The sequence below is a fragment of the Solenopsis invicta genome, chromosome 11 (genome assembly GCF_016802725.1).
Source record: "Solenopsis invicta isolate M01_SB chromosome 11, UNIL_Sinv_3.0, whole genome shotgun sequence".
In the NCBI taxonomy this organism is placed as follows: domain Eukaryota; kingdom Metazoa; phylum Arthropoda; class Insecta; order Hymenoptera; family Formicidae; genus Solenopsis; species Solenopsis invicta.
Window position 1 is genome coordinate 3,480,500 of NC_052674.1, and position 23,951 is coordinate 3,504,450.

The 23,951-nt window shown below is 37.2% G+C and overlaps 1 protein-coding gene and 1 long non-coding RNA gene across 3 annotated transcripts in view; one reads left to right on the forward strand and one right to left on the reverse strand.

Moving 5' to 3' along the window:
• LOC105194652 (COP9 signalosome complex subunit 8) overlaps positions 1 to 23,951 on the forward strand; it is an 86,705-nt gene that overhangs the window by 9,769 nt on the left and 52,985 nt on the right. For both annotated transcript variants that reach the window (XM_039455002.1, XM_039455001.1), the window contains exon 4: positions 15,067 to 15,196. In XM_039455002.1, coding sequence (XP_039310936.1) covers positions 15,067 to 15,196 — 130 coding nt within the window. The remainder of the gene's footprint in view (positions 1 to 15,066; positions 15,197 to 23,951) is intronic.
• Positions 3,976 to 23,951, reverse strand: part of LOC120358965 — a 122,996-nt gene continuing 103,020 nt past the window's right edge. Inside the window, exon 3 of the long non-coding RNA XR_005575857.1 lies at positions 3,976 to 4,729. This is a non-coding gene — a long non-coding RNA (uncharacterized LOC120358965). The remainder of the gene's footprint in view (positions 4,730 to 23,951) is intronic.

Sequence of the window (23,951 nt, forward strand, 5' to 3'; positions counted from 1 at the left end):
ACAATAGAAGCATATGCCAGTATTACATAAAATTTCATTCAAATTTCAAATAATTTATTCGTGATGTTATTGTTATGTGCGTGAGCATGATAAAAGTAATAACTATTACGAAATATAATAAGAAAGTTAATCATTATGCAACAGTCTTTTTTATTCTCTTTCTTTTTTTTTAAATGCAGACGATTCTCATTATGTTTATTGGATTAGTCAAGAATTACTAATTTTTAATTGATGTCAAAGATTTTGTCAAAGAAAAATTTCAAATTATCCGTTACATAGAAGAGATTTTTAAATTTCCATGAAATAGACTCTGCTCCGATATATCACGCGTAAGATCCCTCAAGCCTCTTCCTCGTGGCAAGCATCCAGGAAGTTGTTAGAACGCGTTCGTCGGCTGACGTATCCCGATCGAAGTGTCTAAGCTAATTTTCGCGCACACTAATTCCGACGTGTGGGAATGCTCGCAGAAAAGCGTTCAACCTGTCGAACGGAGAAGGAAGGCGTGTTCCCACGCGCGCGTTCGCTCATACGTACGCGCGATCGCGGGGCCTATCCTAGACGCGCCGTCGCCGCGCCGTTCCGCATCGGGTACGCGCGATCGGCACAATAATCGGTATCGAAAAAAGGCGCTCTCCGTAGATCAGCGGGGGGTTGCAAAGCGCGCGCGCGCGCGTGCTGTTCGGGATGTGGTCCCGGACGCGAGGCGCAAGGCCCGCGATGACGGGGCCCGACCCCGGGCCCTCGTTCGTTGTACCTGTTTCCACGAGGCCAGCTCTCGCGTGCGCGCCTTCTCAACGCCATTCGCTGAATAATGCAGATTCATCCGGCGAGATGATTGCATCGCGATATCGCACCGCGATATTCTTTTTCGCCGATCCCGAAGCGGCACGCGGCATGGGGATAGAGCCTGGGCGGGGAGGAGGTGGCTAGAGAGCGATCACGCGAGCGAGCAGCTCCTCGCGCGCTTCGGGATACATTGCCCGCGGATGGATGCCTCGTTTGCGCCTCGTTCGCGGATTGTCGAACGTTTCGCGGCTCTATCGGTCTTCGTTAACCTTTCGGCGAGACCTCACTTACGCGGCCCGGGAAATTTGTCTTGGCCACGTCTCGACGGTTGATTGAGTTGCAGTCCTCGATTTGATGCGGTAATGGAAGAAATGGATGCCCCTTAACAACGTGTATCATCGTTCCATTAATTATCCACAAGTATCCGGGTATACATTTTAAAATTATTTCTAAAAAATTGTTTTTCTCGTTAAAATTATAAATACATAATTATAAGTGAAAACGCAATTAATTAAATTAACTTGGAATGAAGTACGACGGTTTTGTACAAAGATAGAATTATGTCTGGAGAATTGAGTTCTACAGAGTCACAGAGATAAATTAAATTTGTACATTATTAAGAATTTTTAATTCTTGACGAACGAATATTCGAGATTCTTTTTATGGTGTAAAAGAGACCACACACACTGCAGAGAAGTATACACATATTAAAGAATTGTATGTAAGAACGTAATTACTTTGATATTTTGTAAAAGACGTATATGGGATTAACGTAACATGCAGTTTTACTGAATTCCTTCGATGTGGGGAATGAAATTGCAACCGCGGTGATTTACGAGAATGTAATTTATTTGCCCTACAGCGATATAATCGAAGCAACTATCAAGCAGCAAAAGAACACACTGTTCCAGTCTTCCCGTCGAGTTGCTGCAAATACAGACATTAGCGGATGGTTCTTCTTACGTTCATCCGATCGTCCATCATCGGTAATCCTGTAGCATGAAAACAACCCGACTCCCCTACTCTAATAATTGCACATTTCAATCAGATATTTAATTACAAACGTCAAATTTTTATTTCATAAAGTAATTTAGAAATTAATCATGATTAAGGAAATATATATTAAAAATATAACTATATACATATATAGAAAATAAAAGGACTATTAAAAAATAAAAGCTGAGGACTGAGTAAGTCGAAACGATATTTGCAAACATTGGAATAAATGTATTAATTTTTGTTTTTTCTTAACTAGTTCTTTTGCTCGTTATTGACTTATAGTCGCATTTATTATTTTTATATAAATAGATCGAGCTTGAAACGGTCAAAACTTAAAAAAAGTAAAAATTATAAGTTTTAAAAGAAATATACTAAATTTTTTAAAATTTTAAGTGACAAGTGACCCTTTTGTATCACACTATAATCTCTATTTTAATTGTAAGAATTAGAAAAAGATAGAAAATTAAACTGAATTTAAGCTACATTTGTGCAAATGAGCTTAAATAATACGTACTAACTGCGCTAAAATCGGCAATTAAAAAATTACACGGTGAATTAATCTTTTCTTTAATTCGAATAGTGCACCCTCCAGTGACTATGTTTACGATGCTCAACCCGCTTCCTATAGTCTATCAGTCTCAAAATGAAGATTTTTATTAGTAACACCCCATGATTATCTCGGCGTAAACGCGACGCGGAGTATTAGCGAAGATAAGCGAGCATCGGTTTGCAACATTAAGCGAAGTGAAGGTGAGAGACGAGAGAGGGAAGAGCCAGCCGGGTTACCGGTTACCTCAGCTGACCTCCCCTCGTAAGAGTACGCGCCGGTGACTCGCGTCTTCTTTCCCGAGCGGGCTCGCGCTCGCGCTCGCTTGCGGTGACCTTTGCACGTCGCGGAAAACCGCCGATGCTCTCCGCGCGAGCGAGCGAGCGAGCGAGCGGCACGAATCGAACGAACGCGCGCGACTAGTCGATTTCGTAAGTCCCCATCGCGCACGCGGCGGCGACGGCGGCGACGGCGGCGGAAGAGTCGTCGAGGTGAGACGTCGAGGACGAGGAGTGGATGATGATGATGATGATGATAATGACGAAGAGAAGAAGAAGGCCGACGCGGCGAGCAGTGGGCCTCCGACGACGACAACGACGAGGATTCCCCTTCGCTACAGCTTTCCTCCCCCTCGACTCCCCCTTTCTCGGTCTCGCATGACCTCTCGGGTCGTTCCAGGTTGCACTCGGAGGGGTTGCGAATGCGTTTCCGCGGGGTGCGTTTTTGAGAGTTAAAGGTGATAATGTTTGCGACAACGGGTTCGTTTTACACGCGCGCGCGGAGAAAAGGGCGGCTACGTTCAAGAGTGACCTTTTCTTCTTGATACCATTCTGGGTATTTTTATCGCGCCGGACGCTACTTGCACTTGCCTTTAAATGATGTGATCGATAGGAATCTGCGTCGCATTATCCGCGCGCGGCGCGGATTTTTCATTTAGTCGGAGAACGCGGGCACGGTCCGGGGCGTCACGGCGCAACGCGATATCTGGCCGTCGGTGTATCCGTCATCGCGCTCGCTTTCAGCTTCGACGGAGAAGCTAATGATGGCTAGGAGGTAGCTCACGAGAAGCGAAGGTAATTACATAAGTTACGTAATTTCGAAATTACAAAAGTTAGGAATTTCTTATCCTCCTTTTCTTTGTTTTCTTCAATGCGCAGCCTAATTCTCAAAACCTTCAATTGAAAAATAGCTGTAGTACTTACTGTAATCTGTATACTGGCTCTGCAAGTGTTATTCTTATTTCCCTATAAGCGCTACAATATTATTTAATATTAAATAATATTCCTGAAATGTTGCTTAATATTAATAAAGAATGGTTATATGTCCACTTCTATTAGAGGAAAAGAGGGTATTATATGGCTACTGTGAACATTACGGCTACTTCCGTTACCTCCGTTATTAGGTCACGAATTCTAACAATTATTTATGAAATTATTCAATTAGTAGCCCGCCATTTTTTAGTTAGTTATAATATGCCAATACACAATAGTTAACAATTATTATAACTATTATAAGTTATTTTCACTTTGAGCACTTCTAAACTTTTTCAAAATACATTTTAACATTTAATTACACATACTTCCTCATTGTTTTAACTTAGCGTATTATCACGCGAATGTACGTTTTGGAGGAAATAAAAAAAAGTACTAACAAAGATAATTCTCTTTTTTATCAGATAATAAAATATCGATATCGATGCAGATTATAGATCTAATATTGAGGTACCAGAATAATTCTATTTTAAAGTTTCTCTTCAATTTTTCTCCAGTTTTCTATTATATTACAATAACTGCTTCGCGTTTCAATAAGGACGATAGCGCTTGCTATTTACTCGACTTGTGGAATTTTTAGGATCTTTTCATTCATCGTTAAAATCGATTTTTTTTTGCTATTTATTTTGCAACCAAAAATAAAACGACAGTTTTGGGGAATTAAAAATATCGTATTAAAATTATTATATGTAGAATTAATCAACAATTTAAGATTGAATTTAAACATCGCGTATGTAGGTATAATCTCCGTAACTATGTATTAGAAGGAGAAAGACGAAATGTAATCGCAATCACGACCACTCTCTTTGTTATTACGATTCAAAGCGGAACAGACAATGTTTTCTCGCGTTCAATTATTTGTTGCGTAATCGAATAATTCCACCTTACAACAGTTTGCATTCTGACGGTGATCCTCCTTCGATTGGCGACGTCATCCCTCTTGTTAGGTTTCGAACAGGTCGCCTCCTTTCTTCTTTGTCTCCCCTGATGGGATTTATGTCATCGGTCAAGTTGTTAACCATACTTAGTGCTGACGTACATTCTAAATAATGCGCTACATCGAAAAGTACTGACAACGTTCGATTAACTTGGTGTCCTTGTCATAGTTGAATGTGCTTCCAATACTCTGAAATTTAAAAACCCAAGTTTATTAATTATTATGCGTTTTCGAAGATTTTCGAAGATTTGAGCATCTTAGGATTTTTATGAAATAAATTCTTCATTTTAAAACAAAAGTAATTGATATATCTACATTTTTAAAATTATAAATTGTGATATAATTCATAGAAGCTGTATAGAACTAATATAATTAAAAGCTAGTTATTAGTTTTATAGTTTATATATCTTATATTAACATAAAGTAAAACAATCAATTTATGTTCTAGTCTAAAAAATCATGTATAACTATTCTTAATCTATGTAAATTTAATAATATAAAATTCTTGTTATTTTGTTAATATCATCTATATCTGCATTAAGAAGTTTTAGGATCCTAGTAAACTAAAAAAAAAAAAGATTTTCCAACACTATGTAAAGCTTTTATTTAAAAAGATAAATACATAAATGTTTTTGTATTAAAATATTATATATATTTATTGCAATAAATAAGATGCAAAATTACATTAAAAAAAGTATTGTTAGAACTTAAAACATCTTTCTCAAAACATCATTTTTTTAAAATAGTAGTCTTAAATGATTATCATCTGATCAATTTGAAATTTTTAAGTAATATTTTTAATGATATATTTGGCATCTGCTCGCGATGGTTTTTCCCGGTTTTTAATTTTTTTCTTAACACATGATAAAAAGAACAAAATTGTTCAGGAAAACGCAATTTTAAAACTCAGACGTGTGCAATTTCGCGAAAAATAAAATTAAAAACATTCTTTTGCACACCAAAAATAACAAGTATGGACCAAAAATTGTTTTTTTTCAATTTAAAATGATTTATGAATGCAGACTTATTGTTAAATACGTACAAGATTGTGGCTATTATTTATAATAGAACATTATTATTTTTATACTTATTCTAACTTTGTACCTTTTTTTAAAAATAAAAATACGTATCTTAAAAGCGGGAACATTATTTATCTATCTTTTTAAATAAAAATTTTACTTTATCTATCTTTTAAATAAAAAATATCTTATTTTTCAATTCACTAGAATTCTAATCTTTTAATGCGTCTAAATCAATAAAAATATAGAACATGATATAGCTCACAATTTGTTAGAATCAACGAAAAGGAAATGAAATTAATAAAAGCTTAAACTGTCGCTGACAGATTCGATTATAGAATTTTTCATTAAGCAACTTTATATATCAAATATAATGATAACCGATCGAGCGACATTATAGTCACTAGAAAAAAAACTAAACGTATCATTATATACATACACATGTATACAATTGAACATATTACATATGCCATGTGGAAATCTATTTTGGATCTAAGATTAGACAGAATTTTAATTTCTTCTAATTATGTACGATCTACAGGTATACGTAGAAAATAAAAGAACAATTTTATAACGAGAAAGAAACGATGGTCTTGTGAGATTTGTTCCCAAAAATTAGGGGCTATCGACTTCCTTGTTGTTCAAAAATAATTGCGGATACAAGTCGCGATGAGCGGGCGTCTACCAGCCAGAATAATAAGGACTTTTCGTTTCTACCATGATTGAAAGCGCGCGGGGGAGTTCGAGCTCGAGACGAATCGATGATCCCCTCGTTGTTCGATCGCGCATACGTTCCGCGTGTACGGGATGCAATTGTGCAAAGGTAACGATCGGTTTTCTTTCCTCCGGTGGTATGCCGCGGAGAAGGCGCATTCTGAGCGCACCCACTGGAGTACCATCGATTCGCATCGGCCAGCTCGAACGGGGACAAAGACGTGATCTACAGGGTGTCCCACCACTGTCTACCGGATGTCTGTCCCTCATAAGTAATAGAAAAAATGATCAATTTTCATTATTTGTATATAAAATAGCTATGTTGCACAATATTGGATCTTTAATGATTATAATATTGCTAAGCAAAAGTTAGAAAGCTTTAGAGTAATTAAGCCTCGGAATTGTAGATGGATGACGGAACATTATTTTCTATCAAGCGTAAACAAATTAAGAATAAAAAAGAAAGGTAGTGCTTATAACGTCGATTGTATGTGAATATATATCAGTAATTTCTTTAATAATGTCCAATTTTAGATTAAAATTATTTCCGTAATAGATCCATTTATTACACAAAGAATGTTGCATCAACAGCATCAGTCTAATTGGATTTTGTTAATTTAATAACAGTATTAATGAAACAAAAAGATTAAAAGTAAAGATAATAACAAATATAGTTGAATGAATAAAATTTAATTGAATCAAACTTCGTTTTACTTCATATTGCAGCATTTTTTTCATTGTACTAATTGATAATTACAAATTATATATTTTATAATTGAAGAGCTCTGATCCGAAAAATTGTAAATCATATAAATTGATTGCAGTAAGATCAAAGAAATTATTTTAAATTATTCAAAGCTTTTAAGAAATAAAAGAATGACTATCGTAATAATCAATGACCCGCTTTTGGTGAGAGTCTCGCTGTTTCAACAAAATTGAGCAAAATAGTCTCGCTGAGAAATGCTTCGTAAATTTCAACAAATTTTAATAGCAAACCTAATACGTTCAGATGAAAAAAATTATTTCGCTTTGTATTAGAAAATATCTGATCATATTAATGATAATGCGATATCGCGATTTGATATCGAGAAATGTATGATTGAGGGGACACCCTGTATAAATCTACGGGAACACTATGTCGGGTGAGATCGCCATTGCCGTCGTAGGAGAGGGAACGAGGATGATCGCGATAAAGAAACAATCGAACTGCGTCCCGCCCACGGATCCGCCAACATTCAATTGTGTCTTCTCTCCTTCGACCTGCGATCGTCCCCGGTGTCCCCTCGCTTCCCTCATCTAATCGAACAACAAAATGTTTCGTAGCACTTGGAGTGGCGCGACGTAACACCTGTATAACACTCGTTATTGAAGAGCCGATGAGAGTCAGCTCGAAAAAGAATATATAAGCAAGAGAGCTCCTTTGGTCCACCTTTCAATCTTCTGATCGAATCTACTCAAGGTCGTGCCATTGATTCGATTGGAAAACTCGAGAGGAAGTAGAGTGTCATAGAGAAAGTATCAAAGTTTACCTTCTGCATTTATTCAACAAGTTTATATTTATCTCCAATATACAAACGTAATTCGAGGACGCTCTTGAGTTTAATAGTTTAGTGACGAAATTCTATTTTGTACGAAGCGATAGAAACAACGAAGTGTTATAACGATGATTTTATTAAGTAATTATATTAAAGATTTATTGAATATAAAGGCATTTTGTAATATAAACTGTTTAATAGATTTGTAAGATCACGTTATATTTACTTTATACCTACAATTTATTTACAATGTTGCAACAGAGATTTGAGAAGTTTATCTTGCTTGTCGATCGGTTATCTGATTTGATTCTTTCGCGCATTGCCCAGCTTACTCGGGTATCACGATAAATTGCTCGAATTCGCGCTCACAGCAAGCAGATCGTATCTTGGAAATTTTGCGGCCGTTCAACTTCTCGCGCTGCGAGCAAATACGCATCGCGTTGCATAACGCGCGACGGCAGAAAGTATCTCGCATCGTTGCAAAATCGACACCGCACTTCCGATCCTGAGAACGCGATGGCGAGTGATTCTCGACCCGCCCCTTAACTAAGCACAAAGTAGTATCTTTTCCCGCGCTCTTGATTCTCACTCGGCCTCGATAACCCCTTCGAGCGAGATAACAATGACGATCGATTATCGAGAGTCACGGCCATTCAGTTGAAAAAATATCTGGAACCTTTGCGAATGAGAGAATTGTTTTTCTTTCCGGAAGACAGCCCTGATTTCTTTTCTAATATTAAAGATTATATTAACCGAACACCATCTGATCTTTTTCTCTTATGTTATCATCTCTAATTAAAATTATGTGAATATATTTCTAAAAAGTATATTTACATTAACGTTCTTTTTTTTTAAGGAAAGTTGCTGAATGCAAACTGCTTTCTTCTAAAGCATACCTATGCAATATTTCACAATTTTACTTCATGAGCAACATTTATTTGAAAAGAAACAAATTTTTTCATGTGAGCAAGTTATGTCTGTTTTAAGATTATCAAATTCTTTCAAGAAGATACACTCATTATGAGAATATTGACTAGAGTATTGATTTGATAATAATTTTTTTCTGTGTAGTTAATCAAAAAATAGAATACTTTTCAACATATTGAAATTTTTGTTTAAAAAGATAAATAAATTATATGTTTGGAAAATAAATATTTTTATTAAAGAAAATAGGATACAAAATTAAGATAAATATGAAAATAAATTAACAATAATAACATTCTACATAATAATCACAATCCTGCATGATATAACCACAATTCAACTGTGATAAATTATTTGAAATTAAAATTTTTCTTCTTTACACTTGTCGGCTCACGAAAGAAATTTTCTAAATTTAATTTTTTTGTAAAATTACACATCTGAATTTAAAAATTGTATTTTTCTAAAAAATTTTATTCTTGTTATATTTTAAGAAAAAAAAATGAAAAATCGAAAAAAAAACTCCGTGAGTCCATACTGAGTGTTATTAAAAATATTGCTTTCAAATTTTAAATTGATCGAACAAATCATTTGAGTTACCGTGATGACTGCTTTGAAAAATTATGTTTTGAGAAAAATGCGTTTAAAGTTTTACAAAATTACTTATCTATTTCTTTAAATAAATGTTTTACATGTGATATTGACAAATATCTGCTAGGCTCGACAAATAACTGCTTAAAAAAATATCTTACAATTAGAAAGAACAGATTGACTCATCGTGGCGTCGCTCATTAACTCTTAATTGTTTTAATTTAACTTTAAAAACGAATGATTTAATATATCGTATTGGAGTTACATTTTGCTACAAGAAATTTACGGTGTTTAAAGGAAGCGGCGGTCGCATTCTTTGCTCCCAATCACGAAGTAAAAGGAAGTTCTCTAGGACGTGCGGAGTCGTTCTTCTTCCTCGGCGACTCTTCCGTTTCCTGCACGATATCTAACCGCGCAAAATTAGTGCCCGCCGTTGTTCGAAAAACAAACACAAGCTCTCAGGCCACGATTACTGATCCGAAAAAAATCTGTTCGTGTTGCTTGTGGTCGTGCGCGAGGAGTGAGCTAGGAGGACCCTTCTTTCGGAAGTTCCGACGCGAAATCTTGTCCGGCGCGGCATCCTCGCGCCGCCAAACAAGATTATCCGAGGTCCCGTCGCGATTTTGCAATCGCCCGGTAAAAGGAGCAGTCAGATTGCACACGAACTTCTAATCCCATTATCCGGCCTTTCTTTTCGTTCTCGATGAAAGCCCGACAAAGAATCTTCAACTTTGCCATTTCGAGCACACTGCGTGCATGGGTGCTTCGTACCGGGGAACATATAGTTTTAAAATTATATTTCGTAGTAATGCCGATAGCGCAAGAATAAATTTGCTTCGTGAGAGTATTCCTTTGGAAGCTATTGTGAAAACTTCGAAGATCGTACGATAGAAGAGGAATGTAGCAAATGCGAAGATGCATACACGGAAAGAATGGTTTTGCTAAAGTACGTTTCTAAAAAGTTACTTGGATATAGAACTGAAAATAATTTTGTTATTTCATCAAAATAATTATTGTTGGACTCTCAAACTGATTATTAAAATGTAAAAATTTTTTGCAGCATTGCTCATTGTGCTTGAACGTCCGTGATATTTATTTTGATGATTAATAAAAATATTTTCAGATGCGTATCCAGTTAATTGTTTAGATACTTTAGTAAAATCGTTCTTTCTGTGCAAAAAACGCAAATTTATTTAAAAAAGAAAGCGGATAGCAATGGAATTTTTAAATATTTATTTTCCGCTTTGTGCGAAAGTAGCACTAAATTTTTTCATTTTTAAACGATTAATTGTCGAATTCTGTTTGGATCTCAAAATCATTTTCATGTCGCATTAATAGTAATAATAAGAAATTAATAATACTAAAAAAACCAAGAAATTTTTATGGTAAAAATCTCTTGTTTAAAAAATTTGTCTTACGACAACATTAATTTTTACGATACCCTTAAAGATATTAAACACCAATAGTGCGTGGCAGTAATGAACCGGACACACTTTGAAGAAATGTATAAATGTAATATGTCCTCCCCTACACCCTTAAGGCTATTTTGACTATACAATACGAGTTAAAAGTTACCGAAATTTAAAAACTGAAAGATTCTTTAGGTTTATTCTTTTTTTTTCCTAATCGTAAATGCTTGAATTTTGGCCTTGAAACTAACTTTAAAGAAGAAAATGATGAAAAATTTGATTTATAATAATTTTTGCAGCAAAAATTGCTGCAAACAGTTATAAATAACTTTTAAACAAGTAAGTGAATCTAAATGAATTTTGTACGAAAATATTTATTTATTTTATTAGAGTTTAATTAGTATATGTAACAATTTTGATTTAATTGGTAATGCTATTTCCCTATCAAATTTGCAAATAAGTATAATATAACATAATATTAGTATGTAAATATATAAATTATTACTATATTAGTATATAAATATGTATAATTATATTATTAATATTTTAGTATATAAATAATCTAATATTAAAATAAGTACTGCAAAACGCGATTTTTTACAAAAGAATAAAAAATAAACAAAAAATTAAATAACTTTTAAACCAATAAGTGAACTGTGTTCAAATTGTTCACAAATTGTTCACTTAAACTATAATACTAGAATATCTTATGGAATTTTTATATTTTTGGTAGTGTTTTGAGATATTACCCATACATCTTTAAATCATAAATTGCCCTCTAGCGCATTTCGGTGGCACGGTAGAAGGTGACTACACGCTAACGCGAGCATACGCGAGACTTCTATGATTTCGCAAGTGTGCAGCGGCACTCTCGGAGATAAAGAGAAATACCTGAAGAGGTGCAGGTGAGGCAGAGAGAAAGAGAGCCTCGGCTTGGAGAGGATCTGGTGAGGCTCCACGGCTTACTCGAGAATAGAGAATTAGCGAGATAGAACAGAAGACGCGGAGGAGAGCGTTCGCCAGCCTAGAAGAGAGAGAGAGAGAGAGAGAGAGAGAGAGAGAGAGAGAGAGAGAGAGAGAGAACGGAGAATATGGGATCACTCGGGGTTAGGGTTCGCGATACTGCGCCCACGTATCCATTGTCTCCGCTTTCGTGCGCCGCGGGAAAAAGGACGCGAGTTGCCTACGGTGCGCCGCTCGCGCGGAGCCTCACCGACCCTTTCTCGCCCGCGGGATGCACCGATACTCCGTTTCCTTGAGCGAGAGAGAAAGGTGCACCAGCGGCGACGGGCAATAAGAATACGTTACGGGTTATCGATGCCTTAGCCGCATCAGTGACAAAGTGAACCGGGATTGCGAATAAATGCGTTTAACCTTCGACCGAGCAGCGAGCTGCACCCCGATCTCTATTTCTTCGAAAAATTCGGTGCGTTATAAACTCTTTTCGAACAGGATTTATATCCTGTAAATAATACGTTGTACAAAATACTGCTCAATAAATTAAAAATCGTCATTTTCTTTTAGGAAACTATTTATAAACAAAGTTATTTGTTGAAGCGTTTGCAATATTACGATAAATTACATTTCAAGATTATGCAAGGAATAGATAAAATAATATAAATACTTGGAAATTACATTACTTATTTTATTAATAACAGATTAATTCATCTTTCTTTAATACAGATTCCTTGTTTGGAAAAAGATTGTACAATTTTTCGTTTTGTGCAAAAGTAACTTTACTCTTTCTTAAATGATTAATTATCGATTTTCTATTTGGATTTCATAATCATCATTATCCTGTTGCATTAATAGCGCATAAATAGCAACAGTAAAAAATTAATGATGCCATAATTTTTATGATACTATAAAAAATCCAACAGGCTTGAAAAAGTTTCTTACAAGACTGTAAATCATTTCTATGTATTTTTGCTCGATGAATACGAATTCATCGTCAAAAATTGACTATCATGTTAATTTTGAGAAAAATGACGATATTTATGGATTTCAATTTTTTTCCAAATTTTGTTAATATCATGCAAAAGTAACAACTTAACTTTAACTTTAGTTTCTCAAAATTGTTCACAATAGCTCATTTAAAACAGGCAGTTATATTGGCCGCGGAAAACATTGAAATTATGAAGAACAGAGGACAATTTTAAAAAATAGTGAGAAACAAATTTTTTCCTTCAACATCATTTATATAATCAATTGAAAGATGTTCTGCTAAAGGAATATTACAACATTCCATTAATGTCTATTCAAGCAGTGACCCTTATTCCAAACAAGAATAAAATCTGTATTAAAAACAAATGAATTAGTCTCTTATTAATAAAAAAAATATTTACACAAAAACATGAATTCTTAAAGAAATGCATAAATGCTTTAATCTAAAGAAATATTTTATGCTTAGAATAGTGCCAAGAATAAATAATCTTTGATTAAGAATAAATTATTCTTGAAACAAAACAAAAAGATATTCTTAATTGAAAACAAATTTTACTTTATTTAAAGAATAAAATTGCACCTGTTTAAATATGCTTGTATTAGGATTATTTTTTTCTTCAATACGGGCAGATTTGTTGCGGCGGATTTATTGCACATTTCACTGTTTGTGGATAGCAGATCCGCTGCGGCAGATCCGTTGCGGCAAATCTGCTTATGTGTACAGGCAACCGGCGTTTCTCTATCGCTGTGACAAAGTATCGGCCGTTTATTAATTATGAACATAGGTTATGTAGGACGAGCTGAACATTTTACTTATCTGTGAAAGTTTGAATTACATTTTGAGGTGATGTTCTGTGAATATAATATTTCACTTACAAAACTCTCTTCATTTATTTCATAACCATTGATAGTCTGTTCGAAAATAGGTTGGCTATTACTGGCGTTGCGTTTTGTTTTTTCCACTAGTACAACCAGTAGACGATCCCGAATAGTCCGAAACATCATAAAGATTTTCAAGTTTAAAATTGTGGACATTTCAACGTTACCGCAAGCTTATAGTTAAAGTTAAAAATTAAGTCATTGAAAATTAATTAAGTTAAATTAAAAGTTATTAATTTTATTATTTAACTTTTAATTTTTATAATTGCCCAACTGCAAATGAGTTACGAGAATTTGTAACGCGGTGCGATGCAAGATCTTCCTAAAAGTCGTTGCGGTAGTCTCGCGCAGCGACAGAGACTCCGTTTACCAAAGGCGCGCGTGCATGCCGTCTTTATTAAAGCCCCACTCGGGTCGTTGACCGCACACAGGGTTCGCAGACAAGCGCACGTGCGCGGCCGTCTGGGCCGCCTCCCCACTCTCCGTCGGCCGAGGAGAGTGGGGAGACGGCCCAGACGGCAAGCACGTGCGGGACCGTGCGGTCAACGACCCGAGTGGAGAAGCATTAACCGGCGTGCACGCGCGTTTTGAGTAGACGGAGTTTCCCTCGCTGCGCGAGACTATCGCAATGACTTTTAGAGAGAATTTCTTGCGTCGCACCGTGTTACAAATTCTCATAACTCATTTGCAGGATTGGGTAATTAAAAAATTAAACATTAAATAATAAAGTTAATAACTTTTAACTTAACTTAGTTAATTTTAAATGGCTTAATTTTTAACTTTACAAGCTTGCGGTAACGTTGAAATGTCCGCAATTTTAAACTTGAAAACCTTTATGATGTTTCGAACTATTTGGGATCGTTTCTTGATTTTACTAGTAAAAGAAACGAAACGCAACGACAGTAATTTTTACCTCTGCCAATTGCATTATTTTTACTAGTAATAAACAAATTTATTTTCAAACAAAAGGTGAATCATCTTGCTTGATACTAGGATCCACTGGGTTGTCATGCACACTTTTGCCCGTGAACATGAAATAAGTGAGCTTCGAGTATAAGTCGAGCGCACTTTCAAACATATTATTTTTAATCCAAGAATAAATAGCTTTCAAATAATGTGATTGAGCTTGTCGTAAGAACAATATGATATTAGAAACAAGAATACGATCTTAAGAATAAAATATACTTCGCACAGATGTATTTATTATTTATGCAAGTGAACAGTTGTAATTGAAGAGAGCATTTTATACTTAAATGAAAACAAATAGCATTCAAGAACAAAAGTATACATGAATTAAGAATTCATTTTTTTGTGTGTTGTATTTTCTAGATATTCACATTATTATTTGTTTCATCCCTTGTACATGTAAATAATAAACAAAGAAATTATTTTGAACTGATTTTTCATATAAAATAGGTGAATTGTAATAAATCTTTTCCTCGGTATCTTTTACTGTGTCGCTGAAGAAATATATGGGTATATGTATATGTACGATACATTTTCCTTGCTTCTAGGAGTTTTGCATTCAACATTGGTACTCATTGAAGTGAATATTCGATACTCGCCTACTGGTAAAGCCCGGAACACAGACTATTTCCAGGCAAGGGTCGCCGTTTTTCCGTGCGCGCATCACATCGGCAGCGGGTAAGTTTTTCTTTCTTTTTTTTAATGAATGTACGTCGTTAGAGAGTACCATCGATGGCGGTACCAAACGCGTTCTAATCTCGCTAGACTGAATGACGTCAGGCACTGTCCTCTCGCGTCTTTCCAATTTGCGGCCACCGCATGGATGATTAGACATCATCTATAGATGATTTTTTTGTGCCGCGCACGAAACGAGGTAAAAGCATCGATCGTTTTTTCTAATGGCCGATGTCGCAACGCGAGCGATGCGTCTTATCAAATCTCGAAGATCGTAATTACCGCGCGATCTTGTTATCGGTATAATTTGTTTAACGGAAATTGTAAGAAGAGGCTGTTGCCAAGTAATATTTAGCGATCTTATTAATAGATATTTCAAAATAAAAATACTCTGCAGAAATAACCGATAAAAAAATATCGTCAGGTAATTCAGCTTTTTTGTTAAGTGCAATTATTATTTTTTACCCATAGCTATCACGCGTCAAAGTTTAATTTGCAAATGTTACTTTAATTTTATACTAGAAATAAAGGGTATTATGATATAAAATAACGTTACACTACGTGACCTTACAGTAAAAATCACTGATTTAACAATGATCAACTCATCGACGTTTTGTTGTTTTATTGCATTACATATCGGTAACTTGACATTAGATTGAAACGCCCATCAACATCATCCGGTATCTTTGCAGTATAGGAGTCAAAGAAATGTCATGTGTTCCGCTACAAGATATATAACTCGTTTTTCACGGACAACACCACGCCCTGTGTTACTTCCACATAAATTTATCTACCACCCTAATGATAAATTGCCAAGGTTGCGTTCATATAAAAAAGAAATAAACAGCCCGACGCACGCGTCGTGGATGATCTTATCAGTGTGCATTTAGCGCTGTCGTCGGGACTCGTCCCGCGTTATTAGCGGTGACGATGACAATGGATCTCAGATGAATGGAGTCCAAGGGAATCTGATGGCTCCATAAACCGTCGTCGTCGTCGTCGTCTGTTCCGGGTGGCGGCCACCAACGTCGCGCACGACTTCTCTCCCAATGGTTCTCACCTATCGTAACCACAGCGCGGTCGAGCAGCTTCTAAACGTACCGCCGTTATTTAACAATCGTTCCGTACTATTGCGCTAGTAATTAGACACGATCGTGTTAGCGAAACCGAGGTAGTCGACGACCGAATGTCGGCCACGTGTCTGTCGAATAATATTTTTCCTCCTGCAGCATCGTAAATTGATATAAAATGTCGCGTCAGTCGAGATTTCTTGAGATTAGAAACGCGTCGAGTATTATGAAATACTTGTTACATTCGGTGACACTTACGTATTATATAGAAAAAATAGTCTAAAAATGATTTTATTTATCCTTTACTTTCTCCTTCATCTTTGAGAGTTTGGAAATCGCGAGTGGTAAATACATATGTTGATGATGCGTTTCGTACGTTACAGGGCTCTTCGTTTCGCGCGACATGCAATTTTCAACAGTTCGTATTTGTTTGTGTACGAGCCACGCGGAAACTGTTCAATGTCAATAGCGGTTTACGCGCGTGGGAGTATCTTTTCTCTCGATCTACCCCGAGTACCGATGACTATCGGCGCTCGATCTCGTCGACCTATCATCGTCGGACTTACGTAAATTTCAAGGAGTTATAGTCGAGTTTAAAGAATTACATCTCGAAAGTATACACCTTCGACGACGTTAGTCTCCGGGAGAAAGAGAGAGAACCGTTAGGTCTCTCGCGAGACTCGCGATCATGCTCCCCGTCGACGTTGCGTTCCGCCCTTTCTCGTTGCGCTTAATTCCTGAACGGTCTATTGTCTTCTCTCGTTCGCGACTTTCGCACCGAGAGGCACCGGAGTCACGATTAATCGGGGCCTAATCGCTCAATGGACTTTACTCGCCCGGTGCTTATTTCGTTACAGAATTCCGCGAGAAGCCAAGAATCGGACTGGCTCTACGCCGGTCGACAAGTTTAGCGATTTAAAACCCGGTGATGTTAATTAATTACGATTTGTGACGTTAGAAAATATTACGAAAGATTGCAAGTGTCTTGAGCAATTATAAAAGCTTCGCGAGAATTCTACCAGTTTTCGAGTAACATCGGAATTACGTAAACTACCACTTGCTCAAGCGCGTGAGAATTGCAATACGCCAAACTTCGCGAGCACACAAATTCATACAAACGCCGTAATTACGTAATATCATAATGTATCTCGCGGAGAGGTCTGTTCGCGCGTACGCGCCTCGTTCGCAGTCGTTCGTCCATTCCTGTTATCTTCGCGATCAGTTAATTAAGCTCCGGCGAATTCGGATGTTGCATAATTAAAAACAAAAACGGCTGTTTAGCTCGACGAATTACCGGATTATTTCGGAATTTGTCCTTCCGTGCTCGACTCCCTGCGTTTATTAGCATGAAATTTGCTGCATCGGCAAATGATTCATCGCAGCAAGTATATCGTCATCAATAACAACAAGTTACGTCCGTCCAACGTTAATTATGTTGGCTAAAATAATAAACGTCGCGTTTTAAATATTCTTGAATATTATCACATAATTTATTTTTACTCTCTCGATCTCTCTTATATATAAATCCAAGCATGATTTTGAGAAACTTATGCGGTCATTGTTATAGTATTCATAACATCATAAAATATCAATGATAGTAATTAAATAAAATTGATATAAATGTAATGCTATTAAAATTATATTTAAATTAAAGAGAAGAGCTCTACAAGATATTTTATATATTTATAAACAACAAAAATTATTGGAAATTATTGCGTCGAAAATCTTTTTTTTTTTTTTTTTAAATACGTATCTCAGCAATTTACAAATTTATTTTATTATTTGTTTTATTAGCTTTTTATGTATTTATAATCGATTTAATAATCTATTTAAATCATGATATTATCAGGATTGAATAATTACATTCAAACGATCAATAATGTGTTTGCATTAAATTTTTGTGAGAAATAATTCGTTCCACACTTCTAGATCTTCTTTTATGTAATCGCTACAATCGAGTACACAACACACTACACACGGTTATTATGGCGCAATTATGCGTGGTGAAATGATAAGTAGCGGGGGCCGCGTTAACGCGGACAGGTTCATTTCCTTCTCGTTCTCCGACAGGAGAAACACGAATCAATCATCGGTCGAGCTTATCCTTCCTCTCTTCCACTGACATCCCTCTCCGTTCTAATCACTCACGGCGGCGATCAGCTGCGCTGCGTCCAATTTAATCACGTCTCTTTACGCTCGAGAAGTTCGATATCGCGAGCAGAACTTCATCATTATACTCTACCTCTCGCCGCCTACGCCCACACATTACAATTGACGCAAGCTTTTATGCACCTGAATTGCCGTAATCCATGACGCAATCGAGCTCGTAATTATTTCGATGTTAAAGTCATAAGGATGTTAATACGCAAGCGCATCCAAAAGGGCTACGTTGATTTTTAGTTATAATTACACATTTTCTTAGTAACTATTAATACGATAAGGTCGAAATAGTTCAACGGTACACCTATGTGCTTCTTTTTTTTTCAGTTTTTGCAACGTTTTACTACGTATACTTTTTTTAGGTATAACTTTTTCCGCATTTGCGCACTATTAAAAAAAAATTTAAGTTGTAATAAACAAGTTGCAATTACAAGTATATTTCAAGTCTACGTTACAAGATTGTAACAAATTTATTTCTCGACCGCGACATTTGATACTTTCTCCTATTAGTTCTACATATTAAGATCCGGCTGCAGTTAACGATTTCATTAAACAGAATTTTTAATTTGAGCGGAAATTAATCAGGAGTTAACTCAGTACATTAACTTCCATTCATTATGTTTGCAAAACGGTTCGCTTCCATTCATGCAACTTGTCGAGCACTCGTATTTATGATCTCGCCATTACAAACTGATAGACTTTAATTATTCTTCCTTTATAAAGTATCTACAGATACTATCACGTAATGTCGTGGCATTCAGTCTTTAATTACCATATGGCGATTTGAGTAATCCAACTACATTACGTTGAAATTAATTTTGATTCCGATACTAAACGATGCTACGTGTTACATAATCGACAACGATAGACAGCCCGATCGATTAATGTTAACCAACATTATTGAGGCAAGCTTCTAATGCGTTTAACTCATCGACGAATTCACGATGTTTGTTGGTTCGGCGGGGAAGAAACCCGGAGACAGCCTCTTCCAGAGCCGTGCGCGGTGCCTTCCCCGTGCTCCTCTCTTCTAATCGCTCACGCAGTAATCGGCTGTGTCCCACTTAACTCGGATAGCGTGGGATAGGCCCTTGGGAGATGATAATTACACGTCGCGAGCTCGCGCGCGCCCCGCGCTGTGGGTCGACCTACGGGCATGCCGGCACGACCGTATCGTACCGTATTGTACCGTATCGTACCGTACGTTACGGCCGTGCACTCTCACCGGTACTCTTCGGCCTCGCCTGTTCTCTCTCTCTCTCTCTCTCTCTCTCTCTTTCTCTCCCATTCCGCGCGCGATCGCCGTTTCTTCTGTCTTTCTGCGCTTACGTTCGAGTACTGCAGCGCGACCGGTGCGCGACGGAATCCTCGTAGCCACGAGAAGTACCGGCGAGTAATTCTCGGGGTCGAACGCGACCTCCGGTATCTCGCGCCATCACGCGCGATTAGCGAGCCGCGACGAAAGTGATTTCGTCGTCCTGCTTATGCCGGAGTCCTGTGTGGATGCGTCCACGCGCTTTCCCGCTTCTTCTCCGACTGGGCTGCATTGGTGGATCAAACCTGTTATGCACAGTCTAATCGTGTATTATTTATAATCGTTAACTATTTTATTGAAAGACACCCAAGTAGAACAACAAGTCAAAATGATATCAAAGTGATTCGTCCCGTACAACACGGACTAGTAAATACATTGCGAAATATTTTGCTGAAACATCGCAGCAATGTCTTACCATGCTTTTTCTATGCTGTGCTGTATGGGGTGATTGATCAAAAAGTGACTTAGCCCTAGCTCGCCATGCTTATTTTTGGTTACCTTTGTCCCCATCTATGAGTTTGTGAAATCTTGTAACTTTGACACGCTATATCTCTAAACAGAAAGCATATTTAGCTCATAATATATGAAATCGGTACTCAGAGTTTGATAAATTAAACTCGAATCAAAAATATTTTATTCTCAATTTTTTAAAAATTGTGTTACAAAAATTCGCAAAAAATGAGTATTTTAGATAACTATAGTTTTTCTTCGAACTTATCCTAGTCTTCAAATTATATTATAAAAAAGTTACAGCAATGTAAAAAATTGCATAGGATACATCGTGATGTATCCATCGTATCCATGTGAGGGAAGCTAGACTCAATAATCATTTTAAAATCACTTTGATTGAATCATTTAAATATCACGATGATTTTTTTGTACCGCTTCGGTAATATAGTTTTATGCTAGAAACACAAACTACACTCACAGACTGAAGAAGAAGTTTGATCAATGAAGAAAGTAATTATCTCGCGGCTTTTGCAACTTTGAATACTTGATCAGTGTTAAATTAGATTCGATTAAAGTCTATTTAAAAACAACGTGGCAAAGGTAGAGAAAAAGTCAGGTGTACTATTATATTATATATCCTTTGAAATAAAGTGTCTGAAAAGTTGGCAAGTATTGTAATTGCAGAAACTAGCTGGTTTTATACATTTCTACATTGCGTGAATTCCAATGAACTCGTTGCAAAAATAAACCTCTTCTACGGTGGATTACGCATTCATTTACGAGTTAATCATGTTTATTCACAGTCGTGAACATCAAGTTATATGTTGTTGAGATAAAAATCCGAAGAGGCTTCCTTCTTCATTATTTTTTTTTTTTGCCAACACAGTGAAAACACCAAATCGTTAATTGCGCATTGGCAATTTGCCACGGAGAAGTCGGCATAAAAGAAGAACAAAAACGCGCAGGCTAATAAAGACGATAACAAATGTGCCATCTACCACGCGTCGAAATCACTCGCGTCTCGCCTCGCGATTATCTCGTCAATCTCGCGCTCGCTCGAGCGAACAACTCGTCGACACTCGCAATCGACTCCGATGTTTCCGCCAATGTACTGGTTTTGAGATACGCTCGAAACTGTCGCGTGCGCGAAAATAGGCAGTTTATTATTCGTTGTTACGTTCAACGATATCGCGCGTCGAGAGAGAAAGAGAGAAAGAGAGAGAAGCGTGCAGACCATTTGATAATACATATATTGGTTAATAGAACGATGTTCCGTATCGGGAATAGAAATATTTTATTAAATTTCTATTTCTACCTTATACTCAAATTTCTACCTTATTTAAATTTCTTTACCTTATTTAAATTTTACCTTTCTACTTAATTATCTCGTTTGAATTTTTATTTTGCAATATGACGATTTCCTCGTTACTCATTTGGGTGAATACTTGGTGTTTACGGTATTCCGGAAAAGTAACAGCCAGCCTTGTCTGCCGCACTACCGTTGCCGCAATTATTACAATTATTCAATAAATTACAATTACGCCGTCACACTCCGGGAGTTTGCAGAAATAATCGCCCGGCGGTTACGAGAGCGGATCGCGCGCGGGAAATAGCGGATCCAGGCGCGATAAAAAGGATAATAAACGTCCCGTTCACGGCGCAACGATATCACTTTCGTCTCGCCTCGCGGGATCACGCGCGTCATTCGCGCTCTCGCAGCGGGCGGCTTTTAAATTTCTTTTTTCGCGCCACACAGCGCAAAAATTGAGCGCGGCCGAACACCGCCTAAGGTATTCGCCTCGATACTATTCCTTGCGTAATCCGAATGTGAATATTCGTCCGTGATCGCGTCGTATGATAATCCTGTCGTAAAGCGCGTTGACAGCGAGAAAATCGCGATGGAAGAAATCAGGGGCTCGAATCGTCGCTGTATAATGATTTTTTTCGAAACAGACACTTTTATTAGAATTTATAATAGTATAACTTTGTTTTTTTAAAGCATGGGCCGTTCCATTTTATGATATAAATGCATTTCTTTCCCAATGTTTCTGTCGTTAGTCAACCATTCGGAAACAATGTTAAAGGAACATTGATACAGATAAACGTGCATCGAGAGAAAAAATTACTAAATTTTAATAAATATTTGTCGAAATACTTGCAATTTAATAAATGTAAATAAATATTTATTTAGTACGAGAACCACTAATTTTATTTAACTGTCGTTTTTTTTATTGAGTAAATATTGATGTACAATAAGTAAATAAATATTTCATTTCAAGTATCCAAACAAATATTTATTAAAATTTAGTAATTTTTTCTCAGTATAAAAAAATTAAAAAAATTGAAAAATTCATTAATGAATAATTTATATAAATATAACTTTGCCGTGTTTAAACTAGAGTTTAAGGATAATCTGACTTTTGTTAAAGAGAGCGTCCTGGAGAAAGCCGTAAATCCTTAGCTATTTGCGCTATTATATCTAATAAACATTCGAATCTCGAAAATATCATTCTTTCGCTCCATGTCGCTCTTAATTTGGTCCTTTATTGAAATTGGACTTTAATTTAAATTATAGGCAATATGTGTCCCGCGATCGATCTCGATTCCGCCTATTAAACAGGCAGCGAAACATCGCCGCGTCCGATGACGACGCCAGCGTCGCCGGCGTCGGCGAATCGGCTGTAATATGATAATAGCGTGCGCGGCGGGGCACTCCCCGGCTGCCTCTATCTATGTACGTTTCTTGCCTTCGTCTCCTCGCGAAGTGAAAGGCGGGCGAGTCGCGCTTGTATGCCTATGCCCGAGCTATGCCTGAGCTATGCGCCACGGTGCCCCGCGATCCCCCCGACCGCCCCTCGCGCGTCGGGTCAGAGGTCGGCTCACCCACTCCCCTCCCAGCCCCGTCAGCTCCGCAGCCGCGCTTCTAGCTCTTACTCTCCGGCCTCTCGATCTCCTCTCGCGCGTTGTGTTGTCTCTGTGGCCATCCTTGTCGGACGCGGCCGCGTCGACGTCGCCGCGTCTCCGTCGCTCGGCGTCGGCGGGATGCAAGCTTACGTTACGTCGACCGTTCCTCCGAGACAGCAGGCCAACAGGATCTAATGACGCGCGATCGTTTTTGCTCGTTCGCTCGCTTCTAGAGACTTTACGCTCGTCCTTAAAAGACCAACCGCGGTGGACGACGCTTCTTTCGATTCTTTTAAATCTGCTTAGAGCTTAATCGCGCGAGCTTTTGCCGAGATTGGAATTTGAGACAGTCTCTGAATGACCGAGACACCTTCTGTTTCATAGATAATCTTTGATGAACGACGTTTATTGACACATTTGCACCGCGGGGCAAGTTAATGATTAATGTGAATGAAATTTCGACTAAATTCCTGTCTCCAAGTTATTTTTAATTCGCAAAAGTTTAACGTCACTTTGTGATATCGTTCAGTTCCACGGAAATAGCTGCGCTAAGAGAGATCTAAAAGTCAGGTCATGACCTGGATATTTAATTACGGAGATGATAATTATGTGTGAAAGGAAACGATAAAAAATTATAGATCGACGGCATATGCATTTTCATCATATTTTTCAGACGTATAGTGTACAATAATTATCACGCCTGTCATAGTACTAAAAAATTATGCATGTCAAACGATGCAAATGTTAATAGTGATTTACAAAAAAAAAAGGAAAAAAAGAGGAGACCGTACCAAACGTGTAATTACGAAGACACGGAGCAATCTGTAATTAACATTTGCATACGAATATTGAAACGCCAAAA